This window comes from Peromyscus maniculatus, chromosome 6 (genome assembly GCF_049852395.1).
Source record: "Peromyscus maniculatus bairdii isolate BWxNUB_F1_BW_parent chromosome 6, HU_Pman_BW_mat_3.1, whole genome shotgun sequence".
In the NCBI taxonomy this organism is placed as follows: Eukaryota; Metazoa; Chordata; class Mammalia; order Rodentia; family Cricetidae; genus Peromyscus; species Peromyscus maniculatus.
The window spans coordinates 42113047-42136970 of record NC_134857.1 but is presented as its reverse complement, the minus strand read 5'-3'; the positions used below and the strand labels follow the sequence as shown (position 1 = coordinate 42136970).

Genomic DNA, 23924 nt, shown 5'->3' with positions numbered 1-23924 from the left:
CCTTTTGTTTAATCTGAAGATATGGAATACCACATGCAATAAGTTTAATCAATGTAGTTTTCCCACGGTTATATGAGAAACTATATAAATCTACCAATCTTAATAGATGACAAGCCACATAGAAAATTCAGCATTAGATGGATTTATTCATAATTTGGAAAAGAATAGGAATTTTATTTCTAATTGCCTCTAAAGATCACTGTCTGAGTAGATTTGAATTTTCTTTTTTCACCTAATTAATTCAATTTTTCATTTATTTTTAATACTGATCAGTTTCCCATGCTTCCCCTCTACCCTCATCACCTCCACACACTTCTCCTTATATTCAGAAAGGGGAAGGCCTCCCATGGGCATCAAAAAGCAAGGCACTTCAAGTTGAGGCAGGACCAAGCTTCTCCCCCTGCATTAAGACTGGTCAAAGCAACCCAGCATGGGAAACAGATTCCCAAAAAGCACCAGAGACAGGCCCTAATCCAACTGCTAGGAGCCCCACAAAGAGACCAAGCTACACAACTGCCACACACATGCAGAGGACCTAGCACAGTTCCACACATGCTCCCTAGCTGTTGGTCCACTGTTCTTGAGCTCCCAAGAGCTCAGCTGAGTTGTGCCTGTGGGTTCTCCCATCATGACCTTGAACACCCTAGCTCATGCAATCTCTGCTCCCTCTTTCCAACAGGACTCCCTCCCAGAGATTTGTCCAAGCTTGGCTGTGGATCTCTGCATCTGATTCCATCAGTTACTGGATGAAGGCTCTCTGAGAAAGTAGTCACCAATATAATTAGAGGAGCTGACCAGTTCAGGCACCCTCTCTACTATTGCTAGGAGTCTCATCTAGGGTCCTCCTTATGGATTCTTGTGAGTTTCCCTGGCACAAGGTTTCTCCCAAACCCCAAAATGCTCCCCCATCAAGACATCTCTTTCATTACTCCCTGGCCCCCGTCCTGACCCCTACCTGCCAAACTTAATCCATCATGTTCCCATCCCCCATCCCTTCCCCAGCCCCTACCCCCATGCCCAGTTTACCCAGATCTCTTCTGTTTACCTGTCCTTCAAACCTTCTTTGTTACCTAGCCTCTCTGGAGTTTGGATTGTAGCCTGGTTATCCTTTACTTTACACCTAATACCCACTTATGAGTAAGTACACAGCATATTTTTTGTTCTGGGTCTGGATTACCTCACTCAGGATGATTTTTTCTACTTCCATCAGCTTGCAAATTTCATGACGCCCACTGTTTTTTTCAGCTGAGTAATAATACTCCATTGTGTAAATGTACCACATTTTCTTTATCCATTCTTTGATTGAGGGACATCTAGGTTGTTTCCTGGTTCTGGCTATTACAAATAACATTGCGTTGAACATAGTTGAGTAAGTGTCCTTGTGGTATGATTGAGCATCTCTTGGGTATATGTCCAAAACTGGTATAGCTAGGAACTGATAACCTGTGCTGTAGGTGTTAGCCTCAAGGTTGATTAAACATTACCTAACATTTTACCTTGTTTTTAAACTGTTATAATTGTTCTTTGAAAAATAGCTAGAAAACAAAGCAACCATTTGGTCCTTTTTTTAGGATGCTCTAATCAGGGTCCTAATTGCTTCTGCTCTTCTGGTGATAAGGGATGAAAGAGGAGCTCACTGATCTAACAAGTTTATGCCATTGCTGCACACTTTATTAGATATTCTGTTGTAAATTCTATTTCACAAAGCTGTACAGTTGTGTAACCAGTTTCAACTGTGGCTTGATCTCAGTAGTGAATGTCAAGTCACTATTGCTAAAATTATCATTTTATCTCAAACAGTTCACCTACCTTTGTCTTACTGCTCCGTAGTCTATATGAGATGCTGTTGACTGTCACCACACACAAGTTTGGTAAAGATTTATCATGGGGTACAAAACTCTGTGCTTTGGATTCTCTTGTATTCTATTTGCTTATTATGTTTATTTACCTCTTCCAGAAAATATTGAAGAACCCTGGAAAGTGAGATTCATGGATGCTCTTATAAAAGTAACTTCACTTGTGGTAATATATTTTTTACTGGGGAATTGGGGTGACATGCTATAAGTATATTTGAAACTTCTTTTACTTCAAAGTATTTGGAAGAGATTTTAGTTCTCTTTCTTTTTTGTTATGGTTGTTTGGTTGGTTTGTTCTTGGTTTTAGAGTTCAAGACAGGGTTTCTCTGTGTAATTCTGTTTATCCTGGAACTTGCTTTGTAGATAATGGTCACCTTGTATTCAGAGATCTGTTTCCCTCTGCCTCCTGAGTGCTGGGAGGAAAGACATTCACCACCACCTGACTTACTTTATGATATGTAAACCAGATAATATTGTTGTATATTTAATCACTAATATGCTTAACTGATTGTCTACAAACAGGAAGACAGACAGTGTTTGCTAAACCACTATACATAGTAACCATATGTCAACATCAGAAAAAAAGAAATAGTATTATCTGAAAAGAATATTTGGGAATTGCCAGAAAGTTTGGAAATGATTAATGATTTCAATAACACCAAGGATCCTACAGTCTCTGAAAACTCACTCTTTTATGTCCACTAAGTTTAAAATTTTGTTGTATTTAATCATTTATCATTCTAGTGATTTTCTTTTTCAAGGTAGTTCTCAAGATTTCTGTTCACTGAAACTTTGTGTATTCTTTGTGTTATTGAGGCCTCTAAATAAATTGTGATTTGGGTACATTTGTCAATATTAAGTATGTGAGCAGTTTTCCCTATGATGGTAATGAAGCTGTTATTATAAGTTAGTACAACGAGTATATTTACAATTAGATGAAATGTGTTTTAACTGCATCTAGAAGTGATAGAGGCATTTATTCTATTTTCTCAGATCTCTTGACTACAATTTCACTTTGAAAAAGTCACTGTTATTTATATTTTAAACATGAATATGAAGAGGCCGCATAGAGGGGCTGAAGAGATGGCTCAGTGGTTAAGAGCACTGACTGCTCTTCCAGAGCACTTGTGTTCACTTCACAGCACCCACATGGCAGCTCACAACTATCTGTAACTCCAGTTCCAGGGGACACACACCAATGACAAAGCACCAATGCACATAAAATAAAAATAAATACGTTTTAAAAATACAATTAAAAATTTAGCATATAAAATTAATGCATAATTTGAGATCAGTCTAGTTTTAAAGTGTTTTATATTTGTATATAGTGGAACACAGTCATATTTTTTAACAAAAATTCATACATTATATTCTGATCATGATTTCCCCTCTCCCATCCAAGACACTCCTCACCTCCTCACCCATCCAATTCTACCCCTTCTTTCTCTCCTTCTTTAGAAAATGAACAAACAAAAGCACAACACACACATACAATTATAAAAACACAGAATTGGAAGCCATAAATTACAAGGAAAAGACCAGTAATATAAAAAATGGTCCAAAAATGCAATATTAGACAAAACAATATAGAGTTCATTTTGTGCTGGCCATGGGCTTGCCCTCAAGTGTGGTTTATATAGATAGTGAGATACTGCTGGAGAACACTAATTTTTGCATTCCAAGCAGGGAATGGTTGGAGATAGCTTCTTGGTTAGTGATATGAGAGGAGGCCCTCTCCACTTCCCCGTATCAGTACTGGGACCACATCTGGTTTGAACCTGTGTAGGCCCTGTGCACGCTTCCACAGTCTCTGAGTTCCCATGTGTCAGTTCTGTTGTGTGTGGAAGACACTGGTTCCTTGGTGTCATCTATTTCCTCTGCCTCTTACAATCTTTAACCTCCTCTTCCACATAGCTCCCTGAGCCTTGAGAGAAAGGGTTTGATGAAGACATCACATTCAAGAATGAATATAGCAAAGTCTCTCACTTTCTGCACATTGTCCAGTTGTGGGTATCTGTATTTCTTCCCATTTACCACAGGAAGAAGCTTCTCTGATGATGGCTGAGCAAGACACTGATCTATGTCATAACAGAATTTCATTAGGAGTCATTTATTATCCTTTAGCAAGTCAATAGTACTTGGTTTTCCCCTAGGTCCGTGATCTATTCAGTCTCAGGGTATTACCCACCTGAGCAGAGTCAAGCATGGGTTCCATCTCATAGAGTGGGCTTTAAATCCAGAGGGTGGTTGGTTACTTTTACAATATTGTACAGCTATTGCACAAGGATATCATGCAGGCAGATGCTGTGGATATCGATCTGTATGCTATGAATGTGTTGCTATGATTGGTTAATAAATAAAATTCTGATTGGCCAGTAGCCAGGCAGGAAGTATATTATAAGTGGGATAAGCAGGGAAGAAAATTCTGGGAACAGGAAGGCTGAGTAAGAAGTCACCAGCCTGACACAGAGGAAGCAAGATGTAAAAGTACCAGTAAACCACAAGCCACATGGCAACTTATAGATTAATAGAAATGGGTTAATTTAAGATATAAGAACTAGATAGCAAGAAGCCTGCCACGGCCATACAGTTTATAAGTAATATAAGTCTCTGTGTGTTTACTTGTGTCTGAGTGGCTGCAGGCCACAGCAGGACTGGAGAAAACTCCAGCTACAGGCAGGTCACCACTGAAAAATCACAGGTTTTGTAGCTGGTTTGGTCTTTACCTCTTTCACCTGGTAGTATGCAGAGTTCCTTCCAGTGCCATGAACAATAGTCAGTAGGGGAGAGGGCTCTAGTGAGGCAACAGCTCGACTTCTTTGTGTTGACCAAGATATGTAGGTGATATCTTTTTAACATCAGTTTGTGGAGAGCAACCATTAGTCTTGGCAATGGCTTGAATTATTGCGAGCTTTTCTTGGTGCCCATTTGGCAAATTAATCAATTAAATGAACCCATTTCTGACACTGAACTTCTCAGTTGGTGGTAAAGGATGCCTAGTTTTCTAGATTTCTTTCATGTATGTATACATTTCAAGGATCTTCTACAACAGTGGCTTTCTAATGACACCTCAAATTTTAGTTGTTCCTCCCAGTATTCCCCCCTTAACTCACTTTTCCCTCGTCCTTGTCATTTATTTCCCCTGTCCCAGTCTCTCCATTGTCACTCCATAACAATTTAATGTATTTCCCTGTCCCATGTGATATCCTCAACTTCCCCTTACTCCAATATAACCTTTATAGTCAAACAGAAGCCTCAGAGATATTCAAGAAGATTGGTATATAAGAATAGATAATAAAAATAATTCACTTTCTGATGTGATTTGTGGTAATAATTCACTTCCAAATTTCTTTGTTTTTGTTTAAAGGCTTAAGATAAACTTTCCAAGTAGGTTTCAATAAAGATAATTTGTGATTAACTCTGACTTTTTAACAAAGAAATGTCTATCACTTTGAGCAGCTGATTCATCAAATACTTGAAAGGAGAGATAGTAGCTCACTAAAGTAACCTAAAGCATTGTTTCCAAGCAGAGATATTAATATCTACTAAGCTTATAAAGACAATACGTGTCTACAACATTTTCTTCCAAGACACAAATATATAAATAGTTTGAGGACTAGAGAGGAATGGCTGTTTTATTAATTCTTTTTCTTTTTAATTTATTCTTCTCTCATACAAAACTTTCCAGCCCAACTGTACTGTCTCCTCCACTCACTCTTCCCAGTCTTCCCTACCTCCCCTCTTTCCCAGATCCACTCTTCCTCTGTTTCCTTTTAGAAAAGAGCCTGCCTCCCAGGGATATCAACAGAACATAGCATAACAAGATGCCATAAGACAAATCCTCATATCAAGGCTGGACAAGGTAAGCTAGGAGGAAATAATCCCAAGAGCAGGAAAAAGGATTCAAAGATACCCCATCTCTTACTGTTATGAGTCTCACAAAAAACTCTAAGCTAAATAACCAAAGCATGGAGAACCTAGTGCAGGCCAATGCCAGCACTGTGATTCCTGCTTCAATCTCTGTGGGCCCCTATGAGTCCTGCTTGGTTGATTCTGTAGGCTGTTTTCTCCTGGTATCCTCAACCCCTCTAACTCCTGCAATCATTCCTCCCCTTCTTCTGAAGGGTTCTATAAGCTTCATACCTGTTTTGCTGGGGTTTTCTGCTCTGCTCCCATCAGCTGTCAGAGGAAGCCTCTCTGATGATGACTGGGCTAGGCACCAATCTATGAGCAAAGCAGAATATCATTAGGAATCATTTCATTAATTTTTTTGTTAGTTGTGTTTGATTCTACCCTATTTCTTTGAGCTATCAAGTTCCTGGCCATCTCGGCAGTTTTGAGCCTGGGCTTCCTCTAGTGGCTTGGATCTAAAGTTAGACCAGTCATTGTTTGGCAGCTCCCACAAACTAAGAACCACCATTGCCCCAGCACTCTTTCAGGCAGGACAGGTTTTAGGTTGAGAGTTCTGTGGCTTGGTTGGTTTCCCAGTCCCACCACTGGAAGCCTGTCTGGTTATAGAAAACAGATAGCTCAGAGAAAGAGGGTATAACCAAATACAACTGACAAAAAAAAAATAAGAAAAAAGAAAAAGAAATGATTCCTAATGATACTCTGCTTTACTCATAGGTGTTTATCAGCTGTAGGAGTTCCCTCGTAGAATTTTGGGGATTGTTTATGTATACTATCATATCATCTGCAAATAATGATACTTTGATCTTTTCCTTTCCAATTTATATCCCCTAGATTTCCTTCAGCTGTCTGATGATTTGGTTAGAATTTCAAATACTATGTTGAATAGATATGGAGAGAGTGGACAGCCATGTCTTGTTTCTGATTTTTTGTGGAATTACTTTGAGTTTCTCTCCATTTAATTTGATGTTGACTATAGACTTGCTGTAAATTACCTTTATTATGTTGGCTTATGTCCCTTTTATCCCTATTCTTTTCTAGAATTTTACCATACTGCAGTGCTAGATTTTGTCCAAAGCTTTTTCAGCGTCTAATGAGATGATCATGCTTCTTTGTTTTTCATTCAGTTTGTGTATGTGGTGGATTACATTGACTGATTTCCTTATGTTGAACCATCCCTGCATCTCTGGGATGAAGCCTACTTGATCATGGTGGATGATCTTTTTGATGTGATCTTGGATTGTGTTTTTGAGTATTTTGTTGAGTATTTCCGTCTATATTCATAAGGGAAACTGGTCTGTAATTCTCATTCTTTGTTGTATCTTTGTGTGGTTTACCTATCAGAGTAACTATAGCCTCATAAACTAAATTTGGCAATATTCCTTCTGTTTCTATTTTGTGTAATAATTTGAGGAACATTGGCTTTAACTTTTCTTTGAAAGTCTGGTAGAATTCTGCCCTGAAACCATCTGGCCCTGGACACTTTTCTTAGTAGATGTTCTTATTGCGTGTTTCTATATATGCATATTGATTTTTAAGTTTAGAGCTTTATAGTATTAAAAAAAGTCTTGAATGTGACAAAACCACAGTGTTGATTCCATCAACAGCACCTATCATTCCTCAAAGAAAATTGTTTATACAACTGCCATTTTGATCTTCCACTTGTTACATTCTTCTAGAATTTAGCATTTTTCTTACTTTTATTTTTTAGATCTATAATGTGTCAGCTAATTATACAAAGAAGATCATATGTACCACTGACCTAGATACATAGCACTTCACCTTGTTCTTCCAGTTAGTATCTGTGTATCAATGGTTAGCTACAGGAGCTCCTGGAGTCATTATTCTCACCATTAATGTAGATGGGTATAATATCTGTATTGATTTATAACCTTACTATCATGAGGCAGAAACAGTAGTATATACTCTGGAATATTCTAGTCACATAAAAATATAACAATGATTTAACTGAAATTGGTCAGTAATGTCTTAAATGATTTATCAAAAATACTAAAGAGAGCCTGTCTTCAATGATATAAATTAAAAAGTGGCTTCTTTTTCCTTCAAGTCATCTTTAAAAAAAGAAAAGATACTATTTTATATCTGAAAAGGGAAAACATGAATTATGATATATATAGGAAATGAATGACATTTTAAAATATTAGACTAAACTAGGGATGATGGAGACAGCACAGTGGGTTAAACACTTGCTGAGCAAGGGTTCGGGTCTTCTCTCGGGTCTCCAGAACCCACAGTTTGCTGGATATGGTAATGCACATCTTCTACAGTGAGAGGGGAGGTGAGGACTGGAGAATCAAGGAAGCCGCTGGGTCAGAAAGATTGGCATATACAGCTGGAGCGACTGAACCTGTCTTTAACAAGTTCAAAATATAAGGACCAACACCCAAGTTTATCCCTGACTTTTACAAACACACATGGCCATCATGTTTACACACACACACACACACACACACACACACACACACACACAAATCATTTTATAACACTAAATTGAATGACCAACAAAATAAAATAAAATATTGGAACATACCTGAAATTCCACTTTTCAGATAATTTTATTTTCAATGAAATTACAGATCAGAATAAATTATTTCAGATGATGGTGATGCATGCCATTAATCCCAGTACTCAGGAGGCAGAGGCAGGTGGATATCTTTGAGTTTGAGGCCAGCCTGGTCTGCAGAGTGAGTTCCAGGATAGCCAGGGCTACACAGAGAAACACTGTCTGAAACCAAAACCAAAACCAAAACCAAGAGTGCTATTACTTCCAAACACAGCATGTTTTGTTATATATATATATATATATAATTTATTTGTACTCCATGTTTTTCCTGTTTCATAGTTCTTTGAGAATTTTAGACAATGATGTTTGACCATATTTAGAAGTCAATTTAACAGAGTGGCAGTAGTAGGTTCTCTCATGTGGCCTATGACCTGTCTATCCACAGGTTCTTGACCGAACAATTAATGTGAGAAATCCATGGATGTCTGGGAAGAAGACTTATTTATTAAGGAATAAAATGAGGATCACACTCACGAATGCAGAACAAGTAAACACCATTGCTGATCTAGCTGTTATTCTACCTAAAGGCAATGGGGACCAACCACAAGACACTCTCCACTGCTTGATCCAGCTCCAACCACTCAAGAGAGCTCAACACCTCTCCTCCTCAGCTCTTATGCAGTCACTTACACAGACAAGACCACGCCCAGGGCTTGTAACTCCCAAGCCATTGGCTGAATGGATTGATTTCCCACAGTACTTCCCCTTTTTGTCTAAATAAGAAGGTTCTAATCCTAATACAAAACTATATACAACAGGAACAATTATCAAGTATTGTTCAGAAGAAACAAAAGATAATAACATAAACAAAAATGGAAATACAACGTACAAGAAAAACATCAAGCAAGAACACAGTCTAAATGTCTAGACCATAGATAATTGACAAATTACAGCGATTGCTCCAAAAGCTGTCCTATCCTGAGTCTAAGTCTTGGACCTAATATGCCCTTAGCTAAGATATGAGAGGATTATAACTGTAACTATCTAGTCTTCAACCTCATCTAAGACCTGAGGAGGAAAATTATATTACCTGAGTAAGCATTAGTGCAAGCGAGAAACTTCCAAAAAAACTGCAAGAAATGACAGAAACAGCTGGCTGCCTGGACAGTCACCCAATGTTTCTCTGCAACGTAGGGGCATTCAACTTTGGCTATAGGCCTAGAATATCTGACAGACCATTTTCAGAAGCAGGAAAATTTGAAAGCCTGTTCTACCCTAGTTTGGTAAGGTTTAATAATAGATTTTCCTTGTGTTCTGCTTGTCTGGATTGGAAAGCATGCTTACTGTCAGCAGCCAAGGCAAGGACAGTTCTTTGCCCAACAGGCCAGTTTTGTCAAGATGAACACAAACTCCATATGGAGTGTCTTTGATGCCCATCATCTTTTTGGAAGTAGATGAGTGCTGCCAGGAGCAGTTGTATTTCACGTTAACAGAATTCTAAGTTATTAAAACATTTAAATATCATATCCCCTAGGTCTTTGAAGTATTTTAAGATTACCTATTTTTGTGGGATATATCTTTGCACACCTAGGAAATCTAATTAACAGGACTATAAGTTTGACAGACATGGGTGAATATAAACCTGTAATTCTTATCAACCTATAGAGCTTAAAGCTAAAGCTTCACAGTATAAAAATAAACAATATTTAAAAAGATGTACAGCATAAGGACAATGACCTTGAAATTGTGACAATATACAAAAATATCTTAATCATAAGTAGAAATGTATAGTGCAATATGACAAATATATCTTTAATTTGCATCAATATACAAAAATATTTTAAACAGAAGTAGGAACATATATACAATATGACAAATATAATTTTGAATTAGTATCAATACACAAATTATCTTAGATAGGAATAGAAAAATAATTTTAGATTTATATCAATATACAAGAATCCATACTAATACAAATTATCTAAAGCTTATAGTTGCTAAATTAGTTTACAAGTAGATATTATAATCTACCTTATCCTGTCCTATCTATCCCCTTTTTTTCTATTCCAAATGAGATTCTTGAGTCTAACTTTATTGTTCCTCTCCCAACAACTTATAACCAATCCCTCACAGATGACAATTATGCATAACCTTGAGTACAATAAAAAACTGTTGGGAGAGGGGGTATCTTAGAATTGATTCCTGATGTCAATGGGGTAATGGTATCTTTATGAGATACTGTAGAAAACTAAAACAATGGTTAAATCTCTTGAGGGCTAACTGTAACATTTGTAGCCCATCTCAGAGCAATGGGTAATGCTTATCTGAACTTCTGTCTAGATCGGTGTAAGAAGGTAAATCATCTCAGCTAGCCACCTTGGAATTGTCTTGAGTAGTTAGTAGTCCAAAGCCAATCTTTGAGTGGTGTTTATAGGCTCGATGGCATTATTATGAACCAGGTATGGTTGTTGTGGGGCCCCATCATCTTTTTGGAGACTTCAGAGATCACTGTTGGGAAAATGTATTATTCGTGGTGGAAAACTTAAACATTATTAATATCAAATCAGAAAGTTTAAATTGTAAGACAGGATTATATCTAAAGAAAGGTTTTTAAAGAGTCAAAAATAAGTACGAGGTGAAGGAGATTGTGACAATAAGGGTGTAACTAGAGTCTTCCTGCCTTGCCCACAGTCAGGACAAATCTTTGTTACCCGCCAGTCCCACAGCCGCTCAGACCCAACCAAGTAAACACAGAGACTTATATTGCTTACAAACTGTATGGCTATGGCAGGCTTCTTGCTAACTGTTCTTGTATCTTAAATTAATTCATTTCCATGAATCTATACCTTGCCATGTGGCTTGTGGCTTACTGACATCTTCATATGCTACTTGTCCTGGTGGCAGCTGGCAGTGACTCCTTCCGCCTTCCTGTTCTTTCTTTTCTCCTGTTAGTCTCACCTATACTTCCTGCCTAGCCACTGGCCAATCAGTGTTTTATTTATTGACCAATCAGAGCAATTTGACATACAGACCATCCTACAGCACAAGGGTCCTTAGATTTTGGTTTTCTTTTGTCCCACAACAGATTCTGTTATTAGACAGAAACTCTGAATTTTTCTTTTAACAGCATGCTTGGATATAGAGAAGTAGAAAGTCACACTCCAACTTCAAAGCCAGCTTTAATTTTTAATGGAGTCAGGACTACAAATTTTTAGAGAAGTAAAGCAATTTTAATTTTTCAGGTCTTGTAAAGGTAGGAGAGAATATTGCTACCATTAGGTCAAATTTTTCTTTGCTTGGTAATATTTTTTGGAAAGTTTTCCCTTCTTCTTTAGATGTCTAGATGTCCAAGGTCTTTTGACTTCTTGAAAAATGGGTATTTCTATTTTCCTGTAAAGACGAAAACAAAACCCTGCATCAATGCTTATTTGGTGAGTTTTTCTTTTGACTTGTAGAATTTTCACATCAATGGATGAACTATCACTTTTACTTATTAACAGGTCTCTCCTGTACAAATCAAATCTTTATTAATTTTGATGGTATCCATAGCTTTTTCTTCTCCTATGGAAACAAAAGTGAACTCCCTTCCCCAATGTAATCCATACCCTGGTTTCCAGTCTGAGGTCAACACTTCTTTAAAGTACACAGGCTAATATAGTTTTTGTAGGTTTTTTTCTATTGTCCAAAGTCTCTCCACAGCTGTCCTTCCTCATTAGCATTTAGAAAATTTAAAGTTAATAAGGCATTATCCAATCTATCTCTTGGGGCATTTATCACCCTTTTCTGTTTATTAAGCATATCTTTTAGAGTTCAATTAGATCTTTCTACAACCACTTGTCCTGTACTATAATATGCAAAAAAACTATTTCATTTTACTAGAGACAAGCTGGAGCATGTCAGTCTTAATTTGTACAGTTATTCTCATGATGGTCATGACTTCTAAAAGGTGTGTAATTACAGAATCAGCCTTTTCATAACTCATTGCAGATGCCATTGAAATCCTGAAAACATATCTATTGTATGGTGTACATATTTTAATTTTCCAAATTCTGAAAAATGAGATGTATTCATTGGCCAAATTTCATTTCTTTTTATACCTTTAGGGTTATTTCCTGCAGGTGATGGAATTTGATTATACAAGGAACAAGTAGAACTTTTTTTTACAATTTCCCTGACTTGTGACTTCCATTGATATCTCTTAACAGACTGAGAATTATTATAAATAAGCACCATGAAGGCAAAATTTTTCCATATCTTTTCTTGTAGAGGTATAATGAAAAAAACAGTCTTTTAAGTCAATAACTATAATAGGCCATCCTTTGGGTAACAGAGACGGCAAGGGCATTCCAGGCTGTAGAGAGCCTATTGGCTGAATTACTTTATTTATGACTCTCAGATCTGTCAGAATTCTCCATTTTCCAGATTGCTTTTTAATAACAAATACAGAAGAATTCCAAAGGCTGGTGGATTCTTCAAAATGTTGAACATTTAGCTGTTCCTGAACTAGCCATTCTAATAATGCCTGTAGTTTCTGTGATGTAGGCCATTGCCCAACCCAGACAGGTTTGTCAGTTAACTATTTTAAAGGTAGAGTTATTGGTACCTCTGAGAGATAAATAGCTGTTGTGCCCTGATTTTGTACAGCCTAAATGGTCAGTGATTGATTTTTATAATGTCTTATAATATTACTCCCAGAAATATGTTTGTTTATGGTCCATTTCTGAGATGAGAGGAACATTAGTCTAGGTATTCCATTGCTGTAATAAATCATGACCCCATAGATTCACTGCTACATTAGCTACATATTACCTCAGTTTTCTTGTTTGTCTTCTGGCCCTATACATTCAACCCACCTTGTGCTTTGTTTTACCTGAGAGAGGGTTCTAATCCTCAAGAACTAAACATCTACCTCCTTAAGAGGTCAGTTTGGATGCCACATCTTTCCCTGTGTCCAATAGACCTTCAATTACAATGTCATTCATACATACCCTAAGCTTTGTTTGGTCTTTGATCACTTATAGATGTCTGCAAAAATATTAATTTTATCATTTCTCCTGGAATTTTTGATTCATCTTCCAAAGCTGTTCTATCATCCAGAGCAGTATGGTATTTTACAATAGGCATTGAGAAGTTTCCTTCACAGTGACTGGGGATGACTGGACCATGTCTGACATGTGGTCCTACAAGAGTCTCCCAAGGTGTGTCAGGATGATTAAAAAGTTGCCTTCTTTGTCTCTTATTTATCTGCATTCACTGGTCCAATATTGGCCTTTGCCACATCTTCCACATAATTTAGAAGGTTGGGGCCTTCTATTTAGGTCATCCCTAGAAAAACATTGTTTATAGGAATGTCCTGTCTGCAGTTTCTTCTTAGATGGCCTGATTTACCACAGTTAAAACATTTGACTTTTTGATGTTTGAAAAATCACCTCTCCTATCCAGGATTCATCACTATACTTATGAGACTCAATATTGACTATGTGTTGGATTCATTCTTCTATGGGTGCTGATCTGACTTTTCAAGACCCAAATATCTTTTTGCATTCTAAATTAGTGTTTTCAAAAGCCAAAGATTCAACTAGTACTCATCTAACTTCTGAATCTGATATGATTCTATTTACAGCTGTAGTCAATCTTTGCAAAAAGTCAGTGAAGAGTTCTCTTGAGGCTTGTATAATTTTAATGAGTGGGTCAGTTCTTTTTCCTGACTCTTAAATCCTATCCCAAACATTTAAGGCTGCAGTACAGCAGAGGGACAAGGTGTGTTCACCAAATGTAGCCTGATTATTTACATCAGCTTAACGGCCTTCACCAAGTATTTAATCTTGGGAAATCTCAAAACTTCTAATCTTACCTTGCTATTTAAGGGCTTTAGCTTCTTCTCTCAAACAGCTTTTCCATTGTAACTGAGGACCATATTCTAATACTTCTGAGACTGATTAATTCCAGTCATTTGGGGTGATTCTGTTCCAAGAGGATCACATATTCAACATCTGCCTCACATGTGCTGAATGTATACCATAGGAAACTACTGCTTCCTTAATTTTTAAATATTTTTAAATCTTTCATATGTATAGATTCCCATTTGCAGCCAGCATATTATTTGGGATAATTGTTATTTGCTTATCTTACAAACAGTAACAGGATAAGTCATGGCAGGTGTGCTAACTCGCTAGGCAGCTCATTTCTAACTATATAAGATAAAAGTGAGGTTGACTCCCCTCTAACTTCTTTCATTTATGTCTGAAAGCTCTTTTTAATCAGTTTTAATAAGTTCTTCTAAGGCTTGGAATCTATTAGTAGTTGCCTTTTGTAGGGTCTGAACCTCCTGAACAGCAAGTGCTTCCAAAACCTTCATTAAATCAATCAGTTTCTTGTTCTTGTCATTTATATATAATTCTAAAGCTTCTATCTTATCTACCAAGGTTGTGTTGTCTTCCTTAGTGACTATCTGTATGGCTTGCAAATTACTTTCCAAAGCTTGTGTTCTTCCTGACAATTTCTCATAACCATTCTCCGTGGTCTGTGTAAATACCTCTAAAGTTTCTTCTTATCTGTCAAGGCTATCTTGTCTTCCTTAGTGACTATCTATATGTCTTGCAAATTACTTTCCAAAGTTAGTGTACTTTCTGCCAATTTCTCATAACCATTTTGTAAAGAATGTTTAATTTTAGTCAATTTCTCATCTTTGACACTGTTATCAAACCATTTCTTAAGGATAAAACATTAATTGCCAGACTAATAGAAATTATATCAAAAAATGTATACATCCCACCCAGGTAGGCTGCTTATCTCTTGTAACATCCCATCTACACTAGAAATTAGCAGGTACCTAATTGCTTTTTGGTGAAATTTCCCACCATTGGCATGGAAAGGGTTTACAAATTGTAAACTGTTTGTTTGTTTGTTTATGTATCAGTCTAAAATGTAAAGTTATCAAGTAATTTACCTGAGTTAAAATCCTCAGGTAATTAATTGTATTAGGGGTAAAAAATCTTGATTGACCTGCAGACAGATGCAATATTAGGATGACTGACACATGCAAAGATTTGGGGATGTAATAAAGATGTTTGGCCAGCAGGTATCACAGGTGTGGCACCAAAGAAGGTCGACTCAGGCTGACTTAGGCTCCCGGAGTTGACTGTGAATGAAAGTCCCACCCAGGCCAGCAACCTGGTAGCAGATTATTTACACTGAACAAATTTGGTTAGAGAGAGCAGCTGAGAATCATCAGGCGCAGGCCCTGCCCCAGTGCTGGAGCAGAGCAGAACCTGTATGGGGAAGGGGGCAGGCCAAACAAAAATGGCTGGCACAGAGCAGACTGCTGGACCACTGGACAGCTGGCCTGCTGGTGGAGCCCTGGTATAAGTAGGGCTGGCAGTGTGTGCAGAGCAGACTGCTGGCCTGGGTGAGCTGACCTCAGAGCACTGGCACATGCCGCTGGGAATGGGAACATGGATGCCACAGGCTGCTAGGAGCGGGGCAGGGTTGCTCTGTTCCAAGTCAGGAGTGGGTGTTTTAAAAACCTGAATTTGGACACTGTTAAGCTGCATAGAGTTAGGCAGCCCCAAGCAATGAAACACAGGCTTGGGGCGGGAGGATGCATGCAGCCGTGGGCATCTCTGGCAGAGTGGGAATTCCAAAAGGTAGAGTTTGGGCATGCTGGTTTGCTAGGGCCCAGTCACTGAGTAGACCAGCTATGTGCGGGCTGGGGGGTGGGGAGGCTTAGAGGCTACACAGGTTAGACCACATGGATAACAGATAATTTGAGAAATCCATGGGTATCTGGGAAGAAGACTTATTTATTAAGGAATACAATGGGGATGATGATCATGAATATAGATTAAGTAAAGATTGCTGCTGATCCAGCTGCTGCTCTGCCTAAGGGCAATGGGGACCAACTGCAAGCCACTTTCTGCCACTTGATGTGGCTCTAACCACCCAAGAAAGCTCATGACGCCGACTCCTCCTCCTCAGTTCTGAAGTAGTTACATATGCAGACAAGATCACACCCTAGGACTTGTTACCAGCAAGCCATTGGCAGAATGGATGGAATTCCCACACAAACAATGGTATTAGATATAAGTTTCATCATATGTAATGTGACTAAAATCCAGAAAGAATGTGATTGGTTACCACATAATGTTCAAACCATGTTGAAAGAGTAGGTAAGTCTTGCTAGTCCAGTGGTTATTGTAGTTCATGGGGTTCACAGTTGGGTAAAATTAATAATTACTTTCCTTCTCTGGTGTATACATCGCACCTTTAAGCTCTATAAAGCCTAGCAAGTAAGGATGAAACTTCCAGGTCAATAGCAGCTTAATATCTTCAAACATTTATTTATTATTGTTGGACAGATTTATGCATTTACCTGATGAATCCCCTGTTTTCATCCCTCTCTGTGTCTACTGGTATCCATTTTCTCAACAAGTTCCCCTCCTACTTTCATATCTTCATTCTTCTGTGTGATCCAATGAGTTTAATAGAGTTTCTTCTTGAACATTGGGAGGAGATTATTTACTATAGCAAGGGTAACTCATTAACAGCTATGGAGGAAAATGACTCCTTTTTCTTATTAAGCTATAACTACCAATTATTTTCTAAAGGGATGGGATTTTATTGACCCATCTGCCATCCATAATGAATTGTTAGTGAACTCAGTTTTGTGCTGGTCTGGAGCAGATAAACATATTTAGAATTTCATGCTACCAAAATACTGTTAGGAAATAAAATTAGTCTTCTAGAGTATTATCACACTCTTTATTTTTATCATTTCATGTGTGGTGCATTTGTTATTATTAAAAAATGTTTAAGCTTTAAAATTTTGTCTTGTTTTTATAGGCCACATTATTTGAAAATGTAGGTCTTATGAAATATGAAGAACTATTTTCAACTTTAGCAACAGTTCACTTTACAAAACCAGTTTCAGATGAAAACGTTACAGTGATTGACACAAACTTTAATGACATTCCTGTTCGTTTGTACTTGCCAAAAAGGAAATCTGAAAGACAGAGACCAGCTGTAATTTTCATTCATGGTGGTGCCTTCGTCACAGGAAGCTGCAGTAAGTGTATTTCTGATGTGTGTGTTGTTCATGTATTCATATGCAAATAAGTGATGTGAATTGACAAAGTACTTACCAATATAATGATGACTTGAGTAATATGTGCTTCTTAAGTTAGATACATTGGAATTTATGGGCCATGGCTCACACGTATTTCATATTGGTAAGTAAAGCATTATGTGGAAATATGATTGTTCTATTAGAAAAACTTTACTTTTCAATAAACACATAGAGAGCCTAGACTTGAATATGTAAACAATAAACTCTGAATTCAGACTAAAATAATCTAATCAAATAAATTATATAAAACACTGATGTGAGCCAGGTCCTTTAATTGTTGGATCTGAAATAATATAATCACTGCCATACTGCAGTTAACATATGTTCAAGTTGTAGATTATGATACAACAATAATATAAACACGTAGCAACCAGAGAATAACTTTGTATTAAAGTGATAAAATGAAATAATGCTGTTAATCAGTTCCTGACTTGAACCTCTGTATTCCCCTCTGCAGGTGAGTGTAGTAGCTAAGACAGACAGACAGACACACACACACACACACACACAGAGAGAGAGAGAGAGAGAGAGAGAGAGAGAGAGAGAGAGAGAGAGAGAGAGAGAGAGAGAGAGACCATTTTAGACTTTCGATGAGTTATGGATTCACTACGGAGCAAAGTGTTGAGATATTGTACTGTGTACTTAACAGACATAAGAAACAAGTGATAACACTCTTTTCTTCAATGACCCTGTAACTTAATTATTATATCCAGTATTTTGTTTTCATGAACTGTGGGCATTTTGAGATAAGCAAAAATTAAGGGATGTGCCTAGTCTTATTATGACTTGAGGTACCATGTTTAGTTGATATCCCTGGGAGGCCTGCTGTTTTCTGAAGGGAAAGGAGTAGGATTGCATCTGGAGGGGAGGGGAGGGAGAGGGGACTGGAAGGAAAGGAGGGGAAACTGTGATCAGGGTATAATAAATGAGAGAAGAATAAATGAAAAGTAAAAATAAAATAAATACCAATGCTACTGTGTTCAGCTGGGCTGCCAACTGAGTGAGCATTTCTCAGTTATCACCAGTGTTGTAGGCGTGAAGAAACAAATGGATTAAAGAATGCTTTCAAAGCCCTACAGTTAGAAAGGGGAGGAAATAACAGTTTTATTAGCAGAAACCAGGGGATTCAGTCTCATGCTCCTGCTGAGCAGACCATCCATGCTCTCACTGTTGCTGGAAAATGCCCCCTCTCAAAAGCAGTTAGTCCCTCTGTTTTACTCCAATGCTACTTCTAAATTTCCATCCTGTTTCCAACCTTACCTGCTCCTTCCAGCACCTAAGTCTGTATGTTTAGCATCTCCAAATCCACTTCTCTCCTTACCCATCTCACACTTACTGGCATCTTACTGATCTCTTCTTCACTATTCTCTACTTACATTCTGGGAAAAGACATGTTTATATCTTTTGCTTTCCTCGGGATAGATCCTTCCAAATCATCATCTGATTTGTGTTTCTTCTATCTGCAACTGTACCCCCTTCATTGACTCCTAATGTACTGTCTTTCTTGCCTTCGCTTCTGTTGACCCTGTTGCTCTCTCCAGTTATTACCTAGTTGTGCTTTATTTTCAGAGACATATTTCCATGTCTGTCTCTTTCTCTCCTTTTGATTCTGTCTTTGAGCTGTGTAATCTGAAAGTAATGCCCTTTGCTACACTAATGTTTTTTACCGTTATCTTGTATGAAATAAATTTCTTTTTCCTTCCTTACTTTCCTCCTTCATTTGCATCTACAACTTTAAAACAAAAGAAAAGCTGAAACCATGGTAAAATAAGTTATTGTTTAGACTTTATAAATATTTAATATTCCCACACTTCAATATTTCATTCTTTAGCTGTTCATTCCAGGATTTTCTCTTCTTTATTGTTTACTTGTTTCCACCTTAGCCCCCATGCCCATCCTGTTTTCTATCTCTAATGTTGTTGCTGAACTGAAGTTCAATAAAATCAACTGTGGAATAGGCTGCATAACTGGCCATTAGGGTATCATGTGAATTCTTTAACAGCTACATCATATTCTGTTCTTTAAGAGTAAACAGGAAAATAAATAAGACCCCAACAACACAAGACAGGCCAATGTCCCTCAGTAATGACAGCATGCTCTGTTTTACACTGTCATTTAGATCCTACACTTTCTGACATGTCCTGACCACAAAAATGTGAGCATCTTCTTGTTCCTGTCCACACTATGTAGATTATCGTTTAGATTACTTCCTGTTCTTTCATTCCTAGTTGCTCACCACTGTTTCTTCATTTCTCTTTCCTTCTTTCTCTGTCTTTCATAGTATAAAAATATGGCCACATGAATTATTGATAAACATTTCCGATATGTTGACCACTTACTGATAAATCTTTTGTCAAACATTGAAGTATAGATCCTCCATTCCTATTTTGTTATTTTGCCCACTTTCTGCCTCTGTTCAAACTTTATATTCCAACTATATATTGGTTACATATATTTCCCTGAACTTTGCAAAGTTTTATAAACTTTTTTTACTATAATTTGTAATTTTTCTCTAGTTTATTTGCTGGTGGTTATTATGTTTTTATATTTAACATGATGGATGCCAATTTATTCATTTTGGTGGAATTAATACATATTGCTAATTGAAAGAATCTTGACATTGCTATCTATTAAAAGCTTAGTAAAACATTTTCCTTTTTCCCCTTTTTATAATTCTTATAAGTTGACTATAACTCTATTTCATCCATAGTTAACTTTTGTAAGGAATTACAAATGTAAGAACATGCTGTTACTTGATTTTAATAAAAATGAAATTGTCTCTTCTATTCAGAATGGTAATATGAAGTTTACTTATAAGTTCATTAAATATGCATGACTTTACATAGATATGTATGCCTTTAGCAAAGGAAAAACTCATTTGTTTTAATTATACTAAAAGTGCATCTTGCTTTAAGTACATTGATGTACCTTCATTGAAAAGTTCCCTAAAAAAAAATAACTATAGTAAATCTCTGAGTTTCTGAAAATTATAGTACTGGCTACAATGTTCTTTTCAACTTAATTCCAGATTTCCCAATTCTTCTACCAAGATTTTTATGAAATAAGGTGATAATGAGTTGTAGACAATCTTATTTTCCTGAACTCTCACAGAGTATTGCTTTATATGACAACAAAAGTGGAGATTGCATGGTTTCTGTCAATTAATCACAGTCTACATTTCTATCCCATTCATAGGTATTGGTGGGTTTCCATTGTTTTTCACTTACAGTGCACCAATTATATTTAATTCTATTGTTTCAGAGATGTCAGCCTATGACGACCTGAACAGACGGACAGCAAACAAGCTTGATGCTGTTGTTGTGGGAGTAGAGTAAGAGAACAATAATACTTCTTACCACACACCTTGCATTCTCAACATAGACTTGGCTTTCTCAGGACTAGACACCCACCTCGGCTTCACAAGTAGTTTATTTTATCTGCAAGTAACATACACAGAAAGTATACTCATTATATGTTTGAGATGTTGGGTTTCATTTGACCTGGTTAAAGAGTATGAAGTTGGTGTTATTCTTGGTTCTAGTATTGTTTGTGTGAAAATGTTGAAAAATTTCAATATTTTAAGACATTATCCAAATAATGTCTTATTATCTCATTACTTTTACGAACATTTTGAATAACATGCAAAAACATGAATAAGTACTTAATTACTTTATGAACTATTGTGTACTCTGAGCTACTGAGAATCCATCCCATCAGGAGGATGAAAAGATTGCTGCAAATCTAGACAATTCAATAGTGAAATAGTGTAGAAATAGACTTACAGGATTGCACACCTCACACAAAATCACTGTAAAGAGTTCCGTATTTGAGAGTATATTGGGGCAGGTAGGACATACTACAGAGATTAGCTCTGTCCTGCTCATAATTACTTGTTAATAGAACCAGACAAATTGCTTAAGTTTTAAGAAGTATCTAAATTATAATAGTAAGAATAGTGTGCATTTCCTGCAATAATTTTAGTCAAATTTAACCCATGATCATTTTTAATAAGCTTTTTAAATGATGTGATATAGTGTACAATGTTTAAGAATTATACATGATTTTTGGTACATGCTGTTCTTTACCTTGCAGAGTAATGATATTTGTATGTCATTTGCTCATATTATGCTAATTTTCAAATATTTAAGACACAGATTGAAAAACAAATATCTGCAAGAAACATGTCATGGTTATTGTTTACTATAAGCATGGGAATAATCCACTAATTCTAACAGGTATTAAGGCGATAGAGTTAAAAAATGTGATACCCCAATTGAGGTGTCCTCCAAAGACAGAATACACACACACACACACACACACACACACACACACACACACAAAGTAAAAATGCAAAAATGAAAAGACATAATAGTACTTAGTCTTATAAAACAATTCAAAAAATGAGTAAAATCCATTGGTACACGTGGAATGTTCATAATTCATAATGACTATGGTGATTTAAATTCTGATATTCAATTTGTAATATGAAATTCTACAATTTTACAAATAATGGACCTACATGCATTTATAATTGAAGTCATCTGTCAATAATTTACTCTGATATTTTCTGTGGTAAAATTTCTGGGGTAATCTTATCAGTGATTCTGAATTGCTTTTGAGTCACCAAGCACACTGAGGGCCACTGAAGCATACAGGCTTCACAGGGTGAACACACCTGTCTCACTTGTTCATCCTTAGAACCAATACCTGGAACCCTGAACCTGAATCTATACCTGACTTTAAGATAGAAGCTACCAATGAGCTTGGGGGTTATTGGTGAGATTTATGATTCAAAGTAAGGTCAAAATATCAGTGTATCTGTTGGTAAGAGATATTTAGTTGTATTTTAACAAAGGATTTTATTGTGGTTTTGTTTGATTTTCCTCTAAAGCTACAGACTTGCTCCTCAGTATCCATTCCCAGCTGCCCTGGAAGACTGTATTTTTGTGATCAAGTTCTTTCTCCAGGATAAAGTGCTTGCAGAATATGAAGTGGATGCCACTCGAATCTGCATTACAGGAGAAAGTTCTGGGGGAACCTTAGCAGCAACAGTGGTTCAACTGGTACGTAGTAAGAACCTGGTATTAGAAAACTGTCATACTGACCATTACTCAACCTGGCTTACCTTGCCAATGTAAGGAAAAGGTTCAACATCATCTATGAACCACTCTTTTTTACAATAAAGGATTATGTGTTAATAACTTACTGATTTTCTATAGATAAACTTTTAAAGTTTTCAGTATTTTTGTATCACTGTCATTGATGAGTGTTTGGTTACTTTTTTTTCTCTGAGACTAAATATCTGACAAGAAGCAATTTAAGGGAAGAGAGGATATAACAGCTCCTGGTTTGGAACATTCAGTGCCTCATGGCCTTGAAGGCATGACAGTGGGAGTTGCCTTTGGCTGTGGTGGTGGAAGTGTAAAGCTGTTTGCTCTCATTTCTCAAGTCTAGAAATCAGAAAAAGATGCTTGCTGGTACTAAGCTTCATTTCTGAATTACCAATCCTCTTCTTTTCTGAAAACTTCAACTTGTAAGATGATGCCTTCATGTTCAGGGTGAATCTTTACTCCTTAGTTAATTCTCTCTAAAATTCTCTCATAGACACTCCTAGAGGTGTGCTTCATTCTCTTACATGATTCTAAATTCAGGAGAGTTGATATTGAGTAGTAACCATGGCAATGTGGCAAGCATACAGATTGTCATAGATAACATTGGACAATAAATCACGCTTGTATAGAAGAATTCCTACTGTAATAAAACTAAATTACCTCATATTAAAACTCTTGCTGAGATGAGCTAAATAATCACTGCCCAATTGGTGATATTTTGAAAAGCAATTCCAGTCCAACACATGACTCATATTCCCCCAAATGCTTTTGTAGAACAAAATGAATATGTTATATCATTTATAGTGCATAAATTGGCTTCCCCTTATAAAGTAGATGTAGTCTCGAAGTTTGTATTTATTGAATTTTACTGGATACTTCTATTTTATTTAAAATTTACTTCAATCAATAATATGTTTCCTTTTTCAAGACTAGTTAGTTTGTTTTAAAACAACTATCCCTTTGATTATTCAAGCATTTTGAAATGCCATCTCGTATAAGCCCATAAATTACTCAAATTTTTTCTTGAATCACTTGGATGTTCTGTTGGTGAGGTAATCAGTACATGAACAGGCTCTTAGAATAACAGAATTTTTAAAAGAAACTTCTAAAACAGGTCATATTTTTTCTAGTAGAAAAACAAAATATAGGTGGACTAGAGTACAAAATATTTGTGTTCTCATGTTTTAAAGAAACACAGCAGCCTGATGATATGGCTCAACAGGTAAAGGCACCTGCTGCCAAGCTGGAGGGCCTGAATGTGACTTCCAGGACCCATATGGTGGGAAAAAATTAACCAAATCTAAAAAGTTGTCATCTTCAGGTGGTGGTATATTATTCTCTAATATACCATCAGAAAAACAAAACAAAACAAAACAAAGACCTGACACTATTCTAAACTG

At 36.8% G+C, this 23924-nt stretch overlaps 1 protein-coding gene across 2 annotated transcripts in view; it reads left to right on the top strand.

The window, feature by feature from the left end:
* The first annotated feature begins 1877 nt into the window (after window positions 1-1877).
* The window catches only part of LOC102914398 (arylacetamide deacetylase-like 2), a 28166-nt gene continuing 6119 nt past the window's right edge, over window positions 1878-23924 (top strand). Inside the window, exons 1-4 of one of the 2 annotated variants that reach the window (XM_006994656.3) lie at window positions 1878-2022; window positions 17131-17353; window positions 20675-20744; window positions 22305-22476. In XM_006994656.3, the coding sequence (XP_006994718.1) occupies window positions 1885-2022; window positions 17131-17353; window positions 20675-20744; window positions 22305-22476 (603 nt within the window). In that variant the 5' untranslated portion in view covers window positions 1878-1884. The remainder of the gene's footprint in view (window positions 2023-17130; window positions 17354-20674; window positions 20745-22304; window positions 22477-23924) is intronic. The other variant, XM_076574144.1, reaches the window with a different exon arrangement.